The sequence below is a fragment of the Monodon monoceros genome, unplaced genomic scaffold (assembly GCF_005190385.1).
Source record: "Monodon monoceros isolate NGI ecotype Baffin Bay Population unplaced genomic scaffold, NGI_Narwhal_1 Super_Scaffold_2, whole genome shotgun sequence".
Lineage (NCBI taxonomy): Eukaryota > Metazoa > Chordata > Mammalia > Artiodactyla > Monodontidae > Monodon > Monodon monoceros.
Genome location: NW_021703776.1, coordinates 90,548,501 through 90,566,223, shown reverse-complemented (window position 1 = coordinate 90,566,223; position 17,723 = coordinate 90,548,501). Strand labels below are relative to the sequence as shown.

Below are 17,723 nucleotides of genomic sequence, written 5' to 3'. Positions count from 1 at the left end.
AAAGCAGAATACAAAAATATATATTTAACATGAATCCCATTCTGCAAAACAAATGAACAGAAATACAAATATGCATATAAAAAATAATTATCCCAAAAGGTTGAAATTCAGTTAGCTTTAAATATGGTAGATGTTATATCCTTTTATTGCATATTTATATTTTGCTTAATAGAATGTGTAATTTTATAATATGAAAAATGATTTTAAAAATTATTTTATGACATGATCAAAATTATTGCTATAAGGCAATTCTGAAAGGTATATATTTACTTTCAGGAGTCAGGACAAGGTGTCTTTGATTCTGTTTCCTAAGAGACAATAAGATGGTGGAAACAAACTAATCTTAAATGACTATTGCTTAAGAAGAACTAAAACCTAACATTTCTGAATAAATAAACAGAGTAAAAAAACATTAATGGGGGAGTAAAAAAACATTAATGGGGGAGAAAGTCCTATAAAATTAACACCTGTATTCTACTTGTTCTAGAAATACCATTAACGAGACTTTCTACTTAATTTTCTTTCACCCTTGCTGGTAACAAGAAGAAAGAGAAATATATTTTAAAAACAAAAAGTGTGAAGTCAATTACACGTCAATTAAAAAAAGATATACATAAAAAAATTTTTTTAATCTTACCACATTAAAACAAAAAGTGTGAAATAGGAACGGAAGTACCTTGTGAGCCAAGTGGAAGAGGAGGCGGTTTTGAAGTCGGCTTTTTGGAGCTGTGAAAAAAATCCAAGGTGCTTATTAAAGAACTCAATTGTCTATGGCACTTAGTCCCTTGCAGGAGTGACATGAGACAGATAAATCTTCCCAAATCCTTACCTACTGGATCCTGCTACGTCTCTGCTATAATATATTAATGTATTATTTTAGTCTAGTCCTACTGCAGTAGCAGCGACATCACCAAGAACCAGAAGGAAAATGCTCTAAGGTTCCGCTCTTGCCCACACTTCTTCCTCCTCACTCTATGGTGCTGAAGCACAGCACGGCACTCCTCCCAGTTCCAGCAGCAGCCCACCCTGTGTAGTTCACACACTGAACCAAACACCGGAAGCAAATGGTTACGGTCATCTCAATACATGTAGGAATCCACTCTCATTCAGCTGGTCTTCCAGTGTTCTTTGTCGATTCCTTCTGAAATCCCCTTTTCATAATTACAGTGCCATATTTTCCTAAATACTAGCCCCGTCTCCATTTCATAGATCTTCTGGCACGATAATCTACCATCTAAAACAGGGAGCCAAGCAAAAAGGTGAACACCTCTTAAGTTCCAGATGTGCTCTTGGAGAATTTTCCTAATTCTAGACACTCAATCTTATATCTCTTTACAACAAAAAGTCATACTTCAATGTATAAAAAAGAAAAATATATATGGAAACAGAGATAGCTACCTTGATCACCTTACATGTGTCTAACTGTTCTAGGCACAGATAAAGTCTAGAAACATGAGATAAATGACTCAAAGGCCTTTATAACTAAATTAGGAAAATTAGAATTCCATGACTCTGAACTGGAATTCTATCTAAATATGTATATATCAGTTAATTCTCTAAGATTTCTACCCTGAAATACATTCTTCCCTAACATATTTCCTAACAAACATTCTTTTGCCCACTTTCTCTACTTTTCTTTGAATTTAATTTGATTCATACTCTAATTATTCTTAATCTTTCCTCCCATAGTTCCCTTTTGCCCTACTCTATTTGCAAATTTGAGTCCAGCTCTCCTAAGTTGACTGTCCTGGTAAGTAAAGCAAAAGGGAAGAAATCTGGATTTTTCAAGTTGAAATTACTTAGCTTCTCATTCAGAAGCAAGAAAAGAAGCTATAAAATGCACATTCATAACAGCTTGAACAACTATACCCAACTCCTACCAACAGCATGAACTTCCTACCACAGTGGAGCCTAAGAAAGGCACCTTGCCCTTTTTCTTCTCTCATCCTTCTGCTTTTTGGCTTTAGCTTCTGAGGAGGTGAACTGGGGAGGGTAAGTAGCACACAGATTAACTCTCTTTTTAAACATAAAGTTGCTAAGATCCAATATTCTTTCAAGAGTAAAGCTTTTTTTTTTTTTAGCTTTCTAATGTCACTTGATTTTTCCTCAATAGAAAAAGGAATTAAATAAGTTTTAAAATCTTCAAAATGACTCTTACTATTAGTGAGAATACCAGATATTAAAAGGGCCCATTTACCTTTAAATCCAGCTGCTTCAGCTTGTTTATACATTCCAAGAAAAAAGTAGGTACAGGCTAGGTTCACCCAGACTTCAGGATTGCAATTTTCCTCTTTCGTTGCATTTTCATATTCCTGAAACATACATTAAGCAGTGATCCCTTTCAGCAGTAGGGTAATCAAATGGGCCATTCCTTTATGTATAATGGAATAGGAGTTCTTACTGTGACTGGGCAACTTCACATTTAGGGACTTCTATATGCTCCTTACCTATTCTATACCTGTAATATTAAATACTGAAGCTGGGCTTCCCTGGTGGCGCAGTGGTTGAGAGTCCGCCTGCTGATGCAGGGGACACGAGTTCGTGCCCCGATCCGGGAGGATCCCACATGCCGCGGAGCGGCTGGGCCCATGAGCCATGGCCGCTGAGCCTGCGCGTCCGGAGCCTCTGCTCCGCAACGGGAGAGGCCGCGACAGTGAGAGGCCCGTGTACCACAAAAAAAAAAAAAAAAAAAATACTGAAGTTAAGGCTCAATCCTACCCATGCAGGGCTGTTGTCCACATAACCTTACACTTGTTTTCTTTTCCCCCTTTTAATATTGATATGGGCTAACAAACTGCAGAAATGAAAAGCAACTAAAACATTTTTTTTTTGCTAACTTAAAAAGACATAAAAAAGATGCCTTATTAAAAATGCATAGATTCAGTTAACTTAAAATCTGATAACCTTAATACCCTACAAATTTCATTTCATTCTAATTGTTCTCTGGCTTTGTTTATTTGGCTTTACACTTTTAAAATTTGGTGTGTTCTTCTGTTTTTTTTCCCTGTTAAGGACAGTTTCTGAGATTCATTTTATTTTTAAAATAAAAATAAAATTTATTTTATTTCATTTCATTTTATTTTTGGCTCCACTGGGTCTTCGTTGCTGCACGCGGGCTTTCTTTAGTTGCGGTGACCGGGGGCTACTCTTCGTTGCAGTGGGCAGGCTTCATTGTGGTGGCTTCTCTTGTTGCGGAGCACGGGTTCTAGGTGCACGGGCTTCAGTAGTTGTGGCACACAGGCTCTAGAGCGCAGGATCAGTAGTTGTGGCACACGGGCCTAGGTGCTCCACAGCATGTGGGATCTTCCTGGACCAGGGATCGAACCCATGTCCCCTAGCATCATCGGCAGGCAGACTCTTAACAACTGTGCCACCAGGGAAGTCCCTCCATAAACTCTTTTACTATTAATCAGTCTTCCCCAGATGCGCTTTTTCTTTCTTACTCTGTTTGGGCTACTCTCTTTTCTCCTTCATCTTTCACATATACTACCAGCTCCTATTCTGCCCTTTTCACATCTTCACTTTTCCTTCACTGATTTTGTTTCTTTTGTTCATATCACTTCCTCATTACCTGATCTTGGATACTTTTCATTTCAGTAGTGCAGGTTATTTTAATATCCTTAGATTACACTTTGAGAGTAAGAATATGTGGGAAAGTTCCAAACAATTTCATTTATGAATTAAAAATTATTTGACATAAGGCATCTACAATTTTATCTAGATCCATAATTCCATAGATTGTTAATTACATTGCAGGGTTTACAATGACCAAGAAAAAAAAACTTTCAAAGATATACTTTAAAAATATAAAGATAATATAATCTTTCCTATGTCTAAAATTAACCACACAAAATAACAATGAACTTCTTTTTGAGAAAAGAATCGTGAAATTTTTTATCAAAAGGGCTTATTTTTCTTCTCCTGAAGACTTCCTTAAGAAAGACTAATATTAATATATTGAACAATCTCATTAGTATATATTTAAAAGGAAAAAGTAAACAGACATAGATAAATATGCTTGAACATATACAAAAGATTTCTGAGGCAACACATCAAAAAAGAGCCAATGGTTACTTCTGTTAACAAAGAAATAGGATTGAGGAAGGCATACAGGGTGACTTTTTTTCCTTTTTCCTTTGTTCCCTTCTATATTGTTTGAATTTTACCATGAGCGTGTATTATTATAATACAAAGCTTAATAAATTTTCAAAACCCTTCTGTTATAAAAAAAAAGTTTCTTTAAACTAACCTCCAAAGCTCTCTTGTAGTCACCCAGATGAAAAGCACAGTATCCAATCCACAAATTAGTGTCCTCTTCTTGTTCCCCAACATGACGTTTGAACTTTACATTAAAATTTCATGAAAAAAAAAATCATGAATACTTTGAATAGTACACTCTCTGTTAAACGCTGCTATGTTAAGTTATTAATGAACAATAGGAAATCACAAATTATAGAAGCAAGATAATCTCAGTTTAATTAAACTGATACCTACAGAACTCAGCACAATTACCTTTACCTCAAATATTTCACAATTGTTTTTCTGTGTTTACTGACACCCTACTCCAGAAAATATTTAAGAGTTATCCTCATAACAATTCTGGGTGATATATAAGGAACATAAGAATTATGTGAAATATTTAATGCCAAATAACTGAAAGTTAGTGAAATTAAGTCATGGACTCAAGGCCACATACAGCCAGTAGGTGTGGTGGCAGGGACCACCGTAGCCCATGGACTCCAAAGCCCATGTTTTCACCCCTCCATGCTCCACCCCGCATTCACCTTCATGCTTCAAACCTGTCCCGTGAGCACACACGTACATTTATTCATAGGTTATAACCTTTCACTGAGGACAAGCCATTAAATCATTCTATTACCCTTCAACAGGCTTACCAGGGCCTGCAAGAATTAAAGATGTTTAGAAGACCACCTAATCATTTATGTCCATTATGAAAAAATATTCATGAATTCATCAGCCAATGAAAGAAAAGCCCTGTTTTGGAGGAAAGGAGTGAGACCTTGAAGGAGGAGTCTGAATGACCATGGCAAGGTGAGATTTTTTTTTTTCACTCTGTATGGTGGTAAGTCAAAAACATGGGTAAAAAAAGTAAAAATTAAACAGATCATCGTTAACCTGTGGTGACCTAAATAGGAAGGAAATCTAAAAGAGTGGATATATGTATACGTATAACTGATTCACTTTGCTATACAGCAGAAACTAACACAACACTGTAAAGCAACTATACTCTAATAAAAATTAATTTAAAAATAAAATTAAATTAAAAATTAAAGAAAAACAGATCATTGTTACAAAACCTCAGGTGCCTCGACCATTACAAGATGAAGACATCTGTTGATACTTTCTTGTCTGAATAAGAACTTAACTCCTGTAGCTAACTCCATAATATTAGAAATTCTCCTCTCACGAAATACTGTGAATTTGAGTACAGCGCCTTAAGTCTGAAGAAATTCTTATTTGAGGTCTCCCTGAATTTGCCCCAGGAATTCCCTGGAGCCACAGGAGAGCTCGCGAGATCTCCTCATCCTAAACCATGGCAGTCCCCATTCCCATCCATCATGGCACTTTGGCTACCTAAGAATGAAAGCGTAGCGCAGAACCTCCCTGACAACTTACAGGCAGCATGGGATTACACAGTAAGGAAAGTGTGGTCACTGCCTCAAAGAAAAGAGAGAAGAGAAAAAGAGACTGACAAAAATTACACGTGCATCTACCACTCAGTCCACTGATTTACAGAGCTAGATGGTCCTTCCAAGTCAACTCCCCCACTTTAAAGATGAGAAAGCTGACGCCAGAAGAGTTAAGCAATGTGCTCAATACCAGAGCACTGGCAAGAAACACAGGACTATACGTGAAAGACTGAGAAAGATACACAAAGCTAATTAAAACACTTATTGTTGATAGAGTAATATGGCTGTTGTAGTGCTTTAGAGAAATGATTATGGAACAACACAGCCAGGCTGTGCTGTCAAAACTCTTCATCTCTTCATTCTTTGGTGTACCCTTTCATTCTTTTATAACATATGCTTCCCAGAAAGCCGTTTCCCAAAGTGCAGCATCTTTGGAACACCTACATCAGAAGCACTTAGGCTACTTGCCCAAAATATGGGTTCCTGAGAACCACTGTAGGCTGATTCTGTAAAGAATCAGAATCCCTAGGGCAGGAGTCCAGGAATGTACATTTTAATAAGTACCCTAATTCTGATGCATATTAAAAGTTGAGAACTACTGCCATAGAGATTTGAAATATCTTCTGAAGATACAGTATTTTTAGACAATAAGCATGCAACATGGTAGAAATATTTAAATTTGATCAGAATGTTATAACATATAATAGGAATAAACCATAAATTGGTCAGGGGGTGGAATGAACAACATGTGAACTGACACTGTATTAAATGTCCCTCTACATTTTTAGGCTGGATTCATCATCAGTGGGACTAGATATAATTAAAACTGTCCCTCGAGAAATAAGTCTATCATTTTAGTTCACCTTTAATCAGGTTTATAGTTAACTTGGAATCTGGAATCTGGGGCCTGACAAGATTTACAGAAAGTCCCAGAATGCACCCACCTGTTCCAACAGCATAGCAACCAGCATTCACCCATGCATTCCTCTATATTCTGGTTTTTCACCTCCTAAGAAGCAACCTTCTTTGGACATTACCTCCAACAGGGTAATAGCTCCAGTGAAATCTCTTTGTGAAAGTAGCTCCTCTAGTTTTGGAATCTTCCTACCTTTCTTCTTTCTTTTGTCAGTATGCGGGAGGTCCCTGCCTACAGCAGGTTTGGCCCTGGAAAGCATCTGTGAAAGAAACAACAAAAACAGCTGTATGATCCCATTCCGATGGTCAATATTAAACTGAGAGTGACGGCTCCAGGATTTATAAGTCAAATCCGTAACAACGAACCCCAAGCAAGCGTATTCAAATTCTTTCTGTAACATGTTATTTTACTAAAAGGGCCATCACCCTGTGTTTGAGCTAACGAAACTGCTACTCCCTAGTTCTTTATCTCCCCCAATAAGAGTGAGGTAAGAGATGCTTTCGCGCAGCTGCTGTCATCTCAGCCTTCCCTCGGTCCGCTTTCCATCCCACGCACAGCTCAGGAGTGGGGAAATGGAGAAGCAGGAGGGAAGAAAGCAACGATGTATTTACAACTGCATCCCTGTCCCCCGCGGGAACCCGGGGAGGGCACAGACATCATCGTCTGCTGACAATCCTAGACTTAACCCAGAAGTATGTCTGGAACCTCTAATCTCCAGTCCCAGGACCTACTCAGAGTTCTCCCTCACTGTTCAAAGCCACTAACCATCTTGTCGTCAGTCCTATGAATCCCCTCTGCAGACAAACAGAAGGCCGGGCCTCGGCGCGCCTCGGCATCCACAAAGCTGGCTCGGTCTCCACAGCAACCCCACTGGGGGACTGGTCCGTGCCGGAGTAGCGCCCGCCGGAGAACCTGTGCCCTCCACGTCTTGGTTCCCCTAGGCTTTCACCGCTGCAGGAGTGAAAGTTTCTCCGGAGGAGACCGTTGTTCTCTGTGCTGACAGCGAGAGTTTGACTCGATCTCCGTGAGTTTACTTTAGGAAAAAGCGAATTAGAATGGCATTGTTTTTCAAATACAAGTTTCCCGGGAAAGTAATTTTCAAGGACCACTTCCGGTTTGGATCGCGTTGAGCTCCTGAGCAACACGGGGCGCTGACTGGCACGTGATCGCCGTCTCTTGTGCAGTGCCGGAAAGCTTAGAAAAAAATTCTGCCAAACCGAGGAAGCCGATGTTTGGAGGCGGGAGTTCACCAGAATACGGTTTCTTATTTCCATAGATAAAGCTACCCTTGTGATGTGACGTTATATTGTGATTCCTGCTCATAGAATTTAGAATAGAACCTCTGATTTGTTATAAATAGGGAAACCCAACATGGAGTCACGGTGGCCAGTGTGGCACCCATCTTGATTGTTTCTAAAGATCTGATGTAAGATTTGGAATATGTAAATTAAGATAACTGGAGTGTGAAGTCAAATAAGTAAATTGATTTTTTTTTTTTTTTTGGTGGTGGGAGTTGGCTGTGTCACAGGGCTTGTGGGATCTGAGTTACCCAACCAGGGATCAAACTCAGGCCCTCGTCAGTGAAAGCCTGGAGTTCTAACGGCTGGACCACCAGGGTCCAGTAAATTGTTTTTAAAGGTGTGTGGAAAGACTTAAAGAAAGATGCATAACATGAGTTGTGCGTTTAAGTTTTATTCGGGATCTTTCTGAGGACTAAAGCCTGGGAGACAGCCACTCAGTAAACTGTGGCAACTACTTGGTAGAGGTAGGGGAGAAGCCAGTTTATACATGATTTTTGGCCAGGGCATACCTGAAGTCAAGTATATATATTGGTGAGATTACTACTAATCGTAAAGAACAGATGTCTCCAGTTAATCTTTTCAGCTTTTCTGTGTATGGGAACATGCAAGAATCTAGGGTCATTAAAATTCTTCCTGAGATGTACATCTAACTATCTGTGGGACCTGCCTATTCGTGTGCGTCCAAAGCACAGATGCCTCATTCTGTGTTCACCTTAAATTCCTCTAAGAGTCCTACTGTCAGTCAGCAACTACGGTGGGTTACAACTGAACTCCTGTGGAAATGGGTGGTGAGCAATGCCCTTTGTCTGAGCGATCCTAATTTTTCGGGATCCACCCCTGTATGTTGACTTTAAAAAATGAACAACCTAAAGTTGACAGTTATGTTTTATTTGGGGAACCTTACTAAGGACTATAGCCCGGGAATTAGCTTCTCAGATGGCTCTGAAGAACTGTTCCAAAGAGGTGAGTGAGAAGCCAGGATATATAGGAGTTTTTGCTGGGGAAAAAAAAATGTAGTCAAACCTCAAAAGATTACTGCTAATTACAAAAAACAGACATCTCAAGTAAAGGGTTTTAATACTTTTCTATGTATGGGAAGATGCAAGTGTCTGGGCTCATTGAAATTATTCCTTTGATATGCATCTTAACTAACTAGGGCCAGTATCCTCTTTTTCTCCACCCTGAATTCCCCTCAGGATGCACTGTCAGGGCAGCTGCAGTGACCGTTGGCTTGAAGGCAGACAGCATTTTTTGTTTACTGAAATAGCAGGCAACATTTTTTTGTCCACAGGTAAGGCTCCTTGCTGCTGGGGTTGTAACTTTTGCACCCCAGGGATTGTACCTCACAAAAGACAGGGTCTGAGTGCAGTTGCTGGAGAAGGGTCTCGATGGACCGCATGCACTACGCTCGCTGGAGACTGCCCGTGTCAGAAGCTGCCGGAGTAGAAGGTGATTGCTGAGAAAAGCCAGTGCCGTGCAGGTTGCCACTGCCTACATCTAGAACCCGTGCCTGCCATTTGCGTTGAGGATGCCTCCCTTCCCCTATCTCTCTTCAGAGTGGTTCCTTAAACTCTTTATTTTCTTTACTGTTGGGTGTGACTAATTTGAGTGTGTTGAGTGCAATAAGCCAAGTGATTTTAGCCTCTTATACAATTGGCTTATGACATGTTTTACGACTTCTCAATCCCACCATTCTTCCCTGGCCTTGTTGCTTTGGCTTGTGGCCAACACCCACACACAGTAAGGAACTATAATATGTGCTGGGTGGATGACTTAATTTATCTATCTTACTCCTGAACCCAGTTAACACAGATGCAAGGGTAGTCTAAAATCACCGAATCATGGAGTACTAGAGATGGAAGGGACCTTTAAAGGACATCTAGTCCAACCCTCAGAATTAACAGACTAAGGAACTAACATCTGGAGAAGTGAAGTAATTCTCCCAAGTGTATAGATAGTTGTGTTGTAGTCGAATTACATTACATACCCCCTGAATAACTAGCCCTGTAGAGACTCAGGTGTACCATAAGCTCATAGAAGGCAGGTATGGCTCCTTAGATTCTTTTTCATCCTCCTTGCACTCTAGCTCCTGTCCCCGCCCCTCACCCTCACCCACAATCACTTGGAGAGTAAATGAGTGACTGCATATCTTCATTGCCTGATGTATACACTTTAGTATACATGCAAACATGGATAAAGACACATACCACAGGCACACGCATAGTTTCCCCTCCGGCCCCCACCCTCTGGGAACCACTAACCCATCTTCTCTCCGTGTGGATTTGCCTATTCTGGACATTTCATATCAATGAAACCATACAAAGAGAGGTCCACATACCGGATGTCTAAATAGTGAAAAATTTAAAATCAGCCTAGCAGACTGTTAAAATGTTTTATCCTCTTGCCTTGACAAGTACACCATCACGAAGAGGGTCACGTTCCAATTTAGAATTCTCAGACTTTTTGGAATTCTGTTGGGGGAGGTGGCAGTGTGGAGAGAGCTACCCCCAGTGCTCACTCAGCCCACGCCCTTCTCTTCTCAGCCCATCTCTTCTCTTCTCCATGCTGCGCCATGAGGGGCTCTGCATGTGTGTGGCCACCCAGCCCCCAAGTGCAAGGGTAGTCACCCGCTTTCCTGTGAGCAGTCACCCCCAATAGCCCTAAAGGGAGGACACATGCTGGGAAGAGACTGGCTCAGGTATGGAAACAGGCTTGGGGTGGTATGGGCAGGGAATTCCGAGTCCTAGGCACCGTAGTGTGGTGTGGAGGGCTGCAGGAACCCCTCAGCTCCATTGCCTCTTCACACCTGGTACAGGGTGCAGTCAGGGCACCGAGCCCAGGGCAGGGACCCCTTTCACCAAGGTCTAAGGGCATTGTTGCTTATTATGCTGTAAACAACCTTGTCGATCTTGCTAAATCCATTAAAATGATCTCTGAGTTCCAGTAGTTTGTGATACTGCTTTAAACCTCTAAATCCCTGTAGAAGCTGTTTGAACTGTAGCTGTAATTATGAAGGGCAGAATATGGCATTGAGTGTACTTGAGAAGAAGCTATTATTCCCAGCTATAGCTCTAAGAATCTAATGTGTTGTGAAACATGTAATAACATAGACACACAAAAGCTGGTTGCACGGGTAAGAGATAAAGTTGGAATTTGCAATTTTATTGCAGTTGCAATAGAACAGCAGTTTCTGAAGAATTGTAAAAATGACCCAGGTTGTGATGATGGTTGTATGCCTATGTAAATTTACTGAAAAACATTGAATTGTATACTTAAAACAGCTGAATTTTATGATATGTGAATTGCATCTTGCTAAATCTGTGTTTTTTGGGGGGGTCATTTTTTAAGATGGTCCCGATCTGAGCTTGGAGTGATGTTCTGGAGTCCCCGTTGCTCCAATTTAGCCCTGATGCGCAGTGATACTGACTGCTGGCCCTTGGAAACCACCTGTCAATCACCAGGGCCATGACTTGCTAAGGGAATATGAAAGACAGTAAGAAGTTTTGGCATTTCTTGCTCAGGTGGATTTTGCTTAAGGAAAAGTCTCATGAAAAGAAGAACCCTCAACATTTCTGCTGTAGAACCACAGCAGCTCTATTCATTAGCTCTGTTGAGTGCTATTAGGTTTTTTTTTTCTTTTGTTCCCTAGTTTCACAAAGATTCTACCTTACCATCATAAAGAATGGTTTAAAAACCAAATTTTATCCCACTCCCTCGCAGTGAGTTATGGGCTCATGGGGAAAGGAGCCCCCACTTTTGACTGTTCTAAGAAAGAGCAAGAAATACTCTGGGATTAAGCATTTGAAAAAATACTCCTGGGACTTCCCTGGTGGTCCAGTGGGTAAGACTCTGCACTCCCAATGCAGGGGGCCTGGGTTCGATCCCTGGTCGGGGAACTAGATCCTGCATGCATGCCTCAACTAAGAGTTCACATGCCGCAACTAAGAAGTCCGCATGCCGCAACTAAGACCCAGTGCAGCCAAAGTAAATAGATATTTAAAAAAACACTCAAAGAAATACATTTTTCAATCATTTTAAAATAACATTTTTTCTCATTACAGAAGTACTACATATTCACCATGGAAAGTTTGGAAGATGCTGAGATTTAAAATGAAGAAAATGTAGGGCTTCCCTGGTGGCGCAGTGGTTGAGGGTCCGCCTGCCGATGCAGGGGACACGGGTTCATGCCCCGGTCCGGGAAGATCCCACATGCCGTGGAGCGGCTGGGCCCATGAGCCATGGCTGCTGAGCCTGCGCGTCCGGAGCCTGTGCTCCGCAACGGGAGAGGCCACAACAGTGAGAGGCCCGCGTACCGCAAAAAAAAAAAAAAAAAAAAGAAAATGTAAATTATCTATAAATTTATAACCGCTTATTAACACCTGTTAACATTTTGCCTTTTAAAAAGTGATTTAACCAGTACTAAAGGATAATGTAATCATAGCTGAACTACTAATAAATTGGAGAACTATGTAATAAGAAATCTATAGGTGATAATTGTTGAAGCTAGGTGATGGGTAGATGAGTGCTTATTATACCATTCTATTTTTATACAGAAAATTTCCATAATCCAAAAATAAAAAAGAGGCATCTATTTGAAAACTCGCAAATTTTTCTGTATGGCCAAATTTTTAACTGAAATGAATTAAAAACATAGGAGTCAATATTTATTTCAGTATAAAAGTTAACTTGCATTTATCCTAGTTAAAACTAAGTCTATGTGAGGATACTGAGCAAACAGATTTTCAACTTCTGATTTGCTAATGTAATTGTTTATTTGGTGAAAAGATAATTGGAAGATGAGAAAGCAATATAGACATCATAACATGTACACAGGAAAAATACTAGGTGTTGCAATCCCATGATCCCTAAAAGAAGAAGCTCCCTGTGTCAGCCCGCTGCTGAGGTGCGGATCCTCGGAAGGTCCGTTTTAGTTCATCCCCTAGTGCTGAAGGCAGCTGCCAGCAAGAGCTGAAGGTGACACAGAGTTGTGTGCTTTGAAGTCAGCAAGTCCTGAATTTGAATCCTGCCTCCCCTGCTCCTACTGGTGTGAGCAGGTTACTTAACTTCTCTGAGGTGAAATAAAGGTACTGTAAATAGAGGTACTAAAACCCACCTCACTGATTTGTTTACGATTCACCTGAGGGCTTCCCTGGTGGTGCAGTAGTTGAGAGTCCGCCTGCCAATGCAGGGTACACGGGTTTGTGTCCCGGTCCAGGAAGATCCCACATGCCGTGGAGTGGCTGGGCCCGTGAGCCATGGCCGCTGGGCCTGCACATCCGGAGCCTGTGCTCCACAACAGGAGAGACCACAGCAGTGAGAGGCACGCGTACCGAAAAAAAAAAAAAAGATTCACCTGAGATCATTTATAAGTGAAAGGTGGTATAACATAATGGTTAAGCCTGTAGCTTCAGGAGATAGACTGCCTGGGTTCAGTTCTTGGCTCTAGTACTTGCTTTAGCTGTGTGACCTGGGCAAATCACTTAACCTCTCTGGGCTTCAGTTTTCTCACCTGTAAATGGAAGATGATAATAATAGTTCTTACCTCGTAGGTCCATTGGTTGTGAAAGTTAAATTATACACAGAAAGCATTTAGAACAGTGCTGGGCACACGGTCAATGCTATTACATGTGCTTCCGTCTTCATATTATTTTTTTATTGAGATATAATTTACATGCCATAAAATTCACTACTTTAAAGTGTACAATTTAATGGGGTTTTTGTATGTTCACGAGAATGTGCGTCACCGTTATCTAATTTTAGAACGGTTTCGTTACCTCCAAAAGAAAGGTGTGCCCGTTAGTAGTCACTCCCTATTCACTCTTTTCCTGGCCTTCCTGACAACCATCAGTCTATTTTCTGTCTCTGTGGATTTGCCTATTCTGGACATTTCATGTAAATGGAATCATACAGTATATGACCCTTTATCTTTGCCTTCATGCACTTAGCGTAACGTTTTCCAGGCTCATTCACATTATAGGATATACTAGTAGTTCATTCCTTTTTCTTTTTTTTTGTGGTATGTGGGCCTCTCACTGTTGTGGCCTCTCCCGTTGCGGAGCACAGGCTCCGGACGCGCAGGCTCAGCGGCCATGGCTCACGGGCCCAGCCACTCTGCGGCATGTGGGATCCTCCCGGACCGGGGCACGAACCAGTGACCCCTGCATCAGCAGGCGGACCCTCAACCACTGCGCCACCAGGGAAGTCCAGTTCATTCCTTTTGATGGCTGAATAATGTTCCATGGTATGAATGCCACATTTGTTTAAGTCTTCGTATTATTTAAAGCACTGAACACATAGTAAATGCTTAGGGCCTGGTGGTCTTGTCAGCATCCCACCCAGTGCCATAGGGTTCAGGGCACAGCCCCAGTTCTATTCTATCCCAAGGGGAATAGTACTCAAGGAAGAAGCCCAAGCCATGCAAGTCCACCCTGATGCAGCCTGCTGTGGGCCTCTCTCTGTCTGCCATGCCCAGCCATGTCTTGACCTTCCATAAAGTGGTCTCAGAAATCATGAGTTCCCCGTTGTCTCTCCCAGTCACACACAACCTGATAACCTGTTGTAATTCCCACTCCCTCTCAACTGCTTGTTTCACTTAATCTGTTCTTTTATTCCTCCTCTGGACCTGATTACCTCCCCAGTTTCCTTACACAGTGCACATTACTTTGTGTTTTGGACCTTGGTTACTTTGTGTATTTGGGGATGTTGTATTAATTATCCATTGCTGCATAACAATTTACCCCAAGCTTAATAGCTTAAAGCAATCAATACTCTTGTCTCCCATGGTTACTGAGTAGCTCCCATACTGCTGAGTAGCTTAGCTGGGTGGCTGTGGCTCAGAGTCTCTCCCGAGGTTCAAGTTGAGCTGTCAGCTGTGGGGATGTAGTCATTGGACCTCTTGGCTGGAGCTGAAGGATCCCATTCCAAGGGGCTCATCCACATGCCTGGCAAGGTAGTGCTAGTTGTGGACAGGAGGCGTTTGTTACCTGTCATATGGGCCTTTCCATAGGGCCTCTTGAGGGTCCACACAACGTATCAACTGGCTTCCCTACGGTGAGTGATAAAAGAGTGAACAAGGAAGTCACAATGTTTTTTATGACCTAGCTTTGAAACTCACGCTGTCATTGCTGTCATATCCCACTGATTACAGAGATCAGTCATATGCATTGTGGGAGGGGACTATACAGGGGTATAAATACCAGGAGGTGAGACTTGCTGGGGACTAGCTGGCTGCCACATCGAGCCATTGTCTGCATGCCTGTGGCCTGTGCCTTCAGACGAGTGTTATCGAAAGGTTTGCAGCCTGAAGTTCCTCATTTTAACACCACCAAAGCAAAGTCTATAAATTCATCCTCGAAGAGGGAAATGACCCTCCTCACTCTGAAGTCAACACCTCCACCTGTATACTCCAGCTTCATGTAGTCCCAGTTCTCTTCCTCCCAGGGAGCCTTGCTGCTGCCAAGTTCAATGTCGGAAGATCCCGTCTGCCTGCTCCTCACCTCTGCCCTCCCCTATCTGGCTGACTAATGCCCCCTCTGACTCCCATATCTCCTGGAGAGCATCTGTTTGCCATGGACTTTGGACATTCCATCTGACTCAACCCTCCAATGTTTATGTACTTTAAATTTCTATGACTCAGCACAGCTAACTCGTCACTGCCTTGTGTATGTTTTGCTTCCCTCCCTGATTGGTGGTTCAACTGATTCACATAGCCTGATATCACACTAATGTGTCCGAGCAACTGCAGCTTTGCACTCTCCCCAGATATATTTCTTTGAAACTTTCAAATATGCCCAGATCTTCCAGTAAAACAACAGCAATAAATAAGCAAACAAATAAACAAAAAATCTCTCTAGCTACCCAAGTAATTCCTCTCCTCTCTTCTCCTTTCCTTGTCAATCCTCTAAAATGAGTGCTGTATTTTGATTTCCAACCTGACCATTCTGAGAACTCTCTATCGAGTAAGTTGGAATATAAGATTGTACACAGAAGTTATTGACAAAGGAGTACTGTCTCAGGATACAGGGTTTAGGGGGTACAAGGAAACTGTATGAACAAGTAGCCCAGATCTCCATGTCACTCATTACACTTGCACCAGCACCCCTCCACCAGCTTATACCTATGGCCATATGAGGGGGGTCCCATGTAACCAGTAAAGGAAGAAGAAAAAGACCAAGCTGGGAGTATGGATGAGTCCCCTCAGTATGTGGGTACAAGCTGAAAATGAAAGGCAGCTACATTACAGTCATACTTAGGGGAGGCCTTGAAAAACGGTGGTGAAGGAAAATCTCCCCAATGGAGGAGCTTTCAGATGTGCACTAGGTCATCTGCGTTGTGTGGAAGGAGAATGGCCCAAGGTTAGAACAAATGTGGACTCATGGACAGTGGTGTGTGGCCTGGCTGGTGTCTAGAGGACCTGAAAGAAAAAGATTGTAAAATCAGAGACAAGAAGAGCTGGAATTGGGGCACATGGATGAACTATAGGAGTGGATGCAAAGTGAGAAGTTGTTTGTATAATGTTTTAAGCCCACTAGTAAATATCCATTACAAAAGATGTACCAACTAGACAAAGTAATTTGGCCAGTTAATGTAGCCATCCTTGGTCAGAGCAGCTGTCCCACCCCAGCTACGTGATGGGTACTAAAGAGCCTACAGTGGCAAAAGAGATGGAGGCAATACAAAAACCTACAGCGTGGACTGTCATTTACCAAAACAAATATAGCTACTGCCACCTCTAAATGTCCAATGTGCCAGCCATTAAGACCAAGGCTAAGCACTATTCCTTAAGGAGACCAATAGGATACTTGGTAACCAGTTGTGACATTGTGACATCTTTTTTCCTGGAAGGGCCAGAGGTTTACTGTGTCAGGAATAGACAGATTCCAGGTATGGGGTTGCCTTTCCTGCCTGCAGAACCTCAGTAGCACCACTCTGGAGGCTTAAAGATTGCCTGATCCACAGACATGGGATCCCACATAACACAGTATCTGACCAGAGGATTCTTTACAGTAAATAGAGGAATGGGCCCATAAACATGGGATCTACGGGTCATATCACACACAGTGTAATCCCAAAGCTGCTGGATAGATAAAATATTGGAATGGTCAGTTAGAGGTGCAGCCGAAGCTCCAGCATGGAGGCAATATACTGCAGTGATTATATTTCCTCCAGGACATCGGAGTATACTCCTTCAGTCAGATAACGTAGGTGTGTCTTCCACAATGGGTGGAAGCATGAGTGGCCCCAGTTAGCATTATTCCAATGACCCAATGGGGAGGAAGAAATTTTCCTCTACCCTTCCAGGTTCTTTTGGCTGGTCAAAAAATTAAATTGACATGAGACAGATTAACAGAAGAAAATCAAAGTTTAATATCATGTATACATGGGAGAGATGCAGGAAAACTGAGTAAGTCCCCCAAATAGCTGAAACCCTCACCTTAAATACCATCTTCAGCTAAAGACAAAAGAGCATGTTGGGAGTGGTAGTTTGGGACTTCAAAGGGGAAGAAGGCCATTCACACGGAGATGGAAAAGCAAACGTTTGGTAAATAAATGTTTGCTGGGTCAGGCAGAAACAACGGGACACAGAGTGGACTCTGATCTCTAGGCCCTGTCTAGTGTTTCCCCTACCACCCCTAGCCCATATTCTTTGCAGGTATCTCTGGTGATAGCTCTATTTGGGAACAGACCCTCTATCTAAAATTTTTTTAGGCAGTTGTGGGAAGGTCAGAGTTTCTTCCTGAGTCTTTTGGGCCTTGATTATTTTCAGCTGGAAATAATCCACATGCTAAAGTGATATTAGGGGGCGGCAAGTTTTGCTCTCCTACAAATCCACTGAGCTTCCCTGTCCCCACAAGT

General features: G+C 41.9%; 1 protein-coding gene and 1 long non-coding RNA gene across 4 annotated transcripts in view; one reads left to right on the top strand and one right to left on the bottom strand.

Annotated features, from left to right (window-relative positions):
• Positions 1-7,432, bottom strand: part of TTC26 (tetratricopeptide repeat domain 26) — a 36,425-nt gene extending 28,993 nt beyond the window's left edge. Inside the window, exons 1-5 of the mRNA XM_029234405.1 lie at positions 7,333-7,432; positions 6,689-6,826; positions 4,250-4,342; positions 2,198-2,312; positions 677-726 (exon numbers count right to left, since the gene is read on the bottom strand). Of these exons, the coding sequence (XP_029090238.1) occupies positions 677-726; positions 2,198-2,312; positions 4,250-4,342; positions 6,689-6,826; positions 7,333-7,335 (399 nt within the window). The 5' untranslated portion in view covers positions 7,336-7,432. The remainder of the gene's footprint in view (positions 1-676; positions 727-2,197; positions 2,313-4,249; positions 4,343-6,688; positions 6,827-7,332) is intronic.
• Positions 7,433-7,748: 316 nt separating this feature from the next.
• LOC114901742 lies at positions 7,749-12,466 on the top strand. Of its 3 annotated transcripts, none has more exons than XR_003795269.1 (4): positions 7,749-7,993; positions 9,160-9,317; positions 10,412-10,566; positions 11,930-12,466. It is a non-coding gene; the product is annotated as an uncharacterized LOC114901742 (long non-coding RNA). The 3 variants fall into 3 exon arrangements; XR_003795270.1 differs by lacking the exon at positions 7,749-7,993 and adding an exon at positions 8,005-8,831; XR_003795271.1 differs by lacking the exon at positions 10,412-10,566.
• Positions 12,467-17,723: the final 5,257 nt, after the last annotated feature.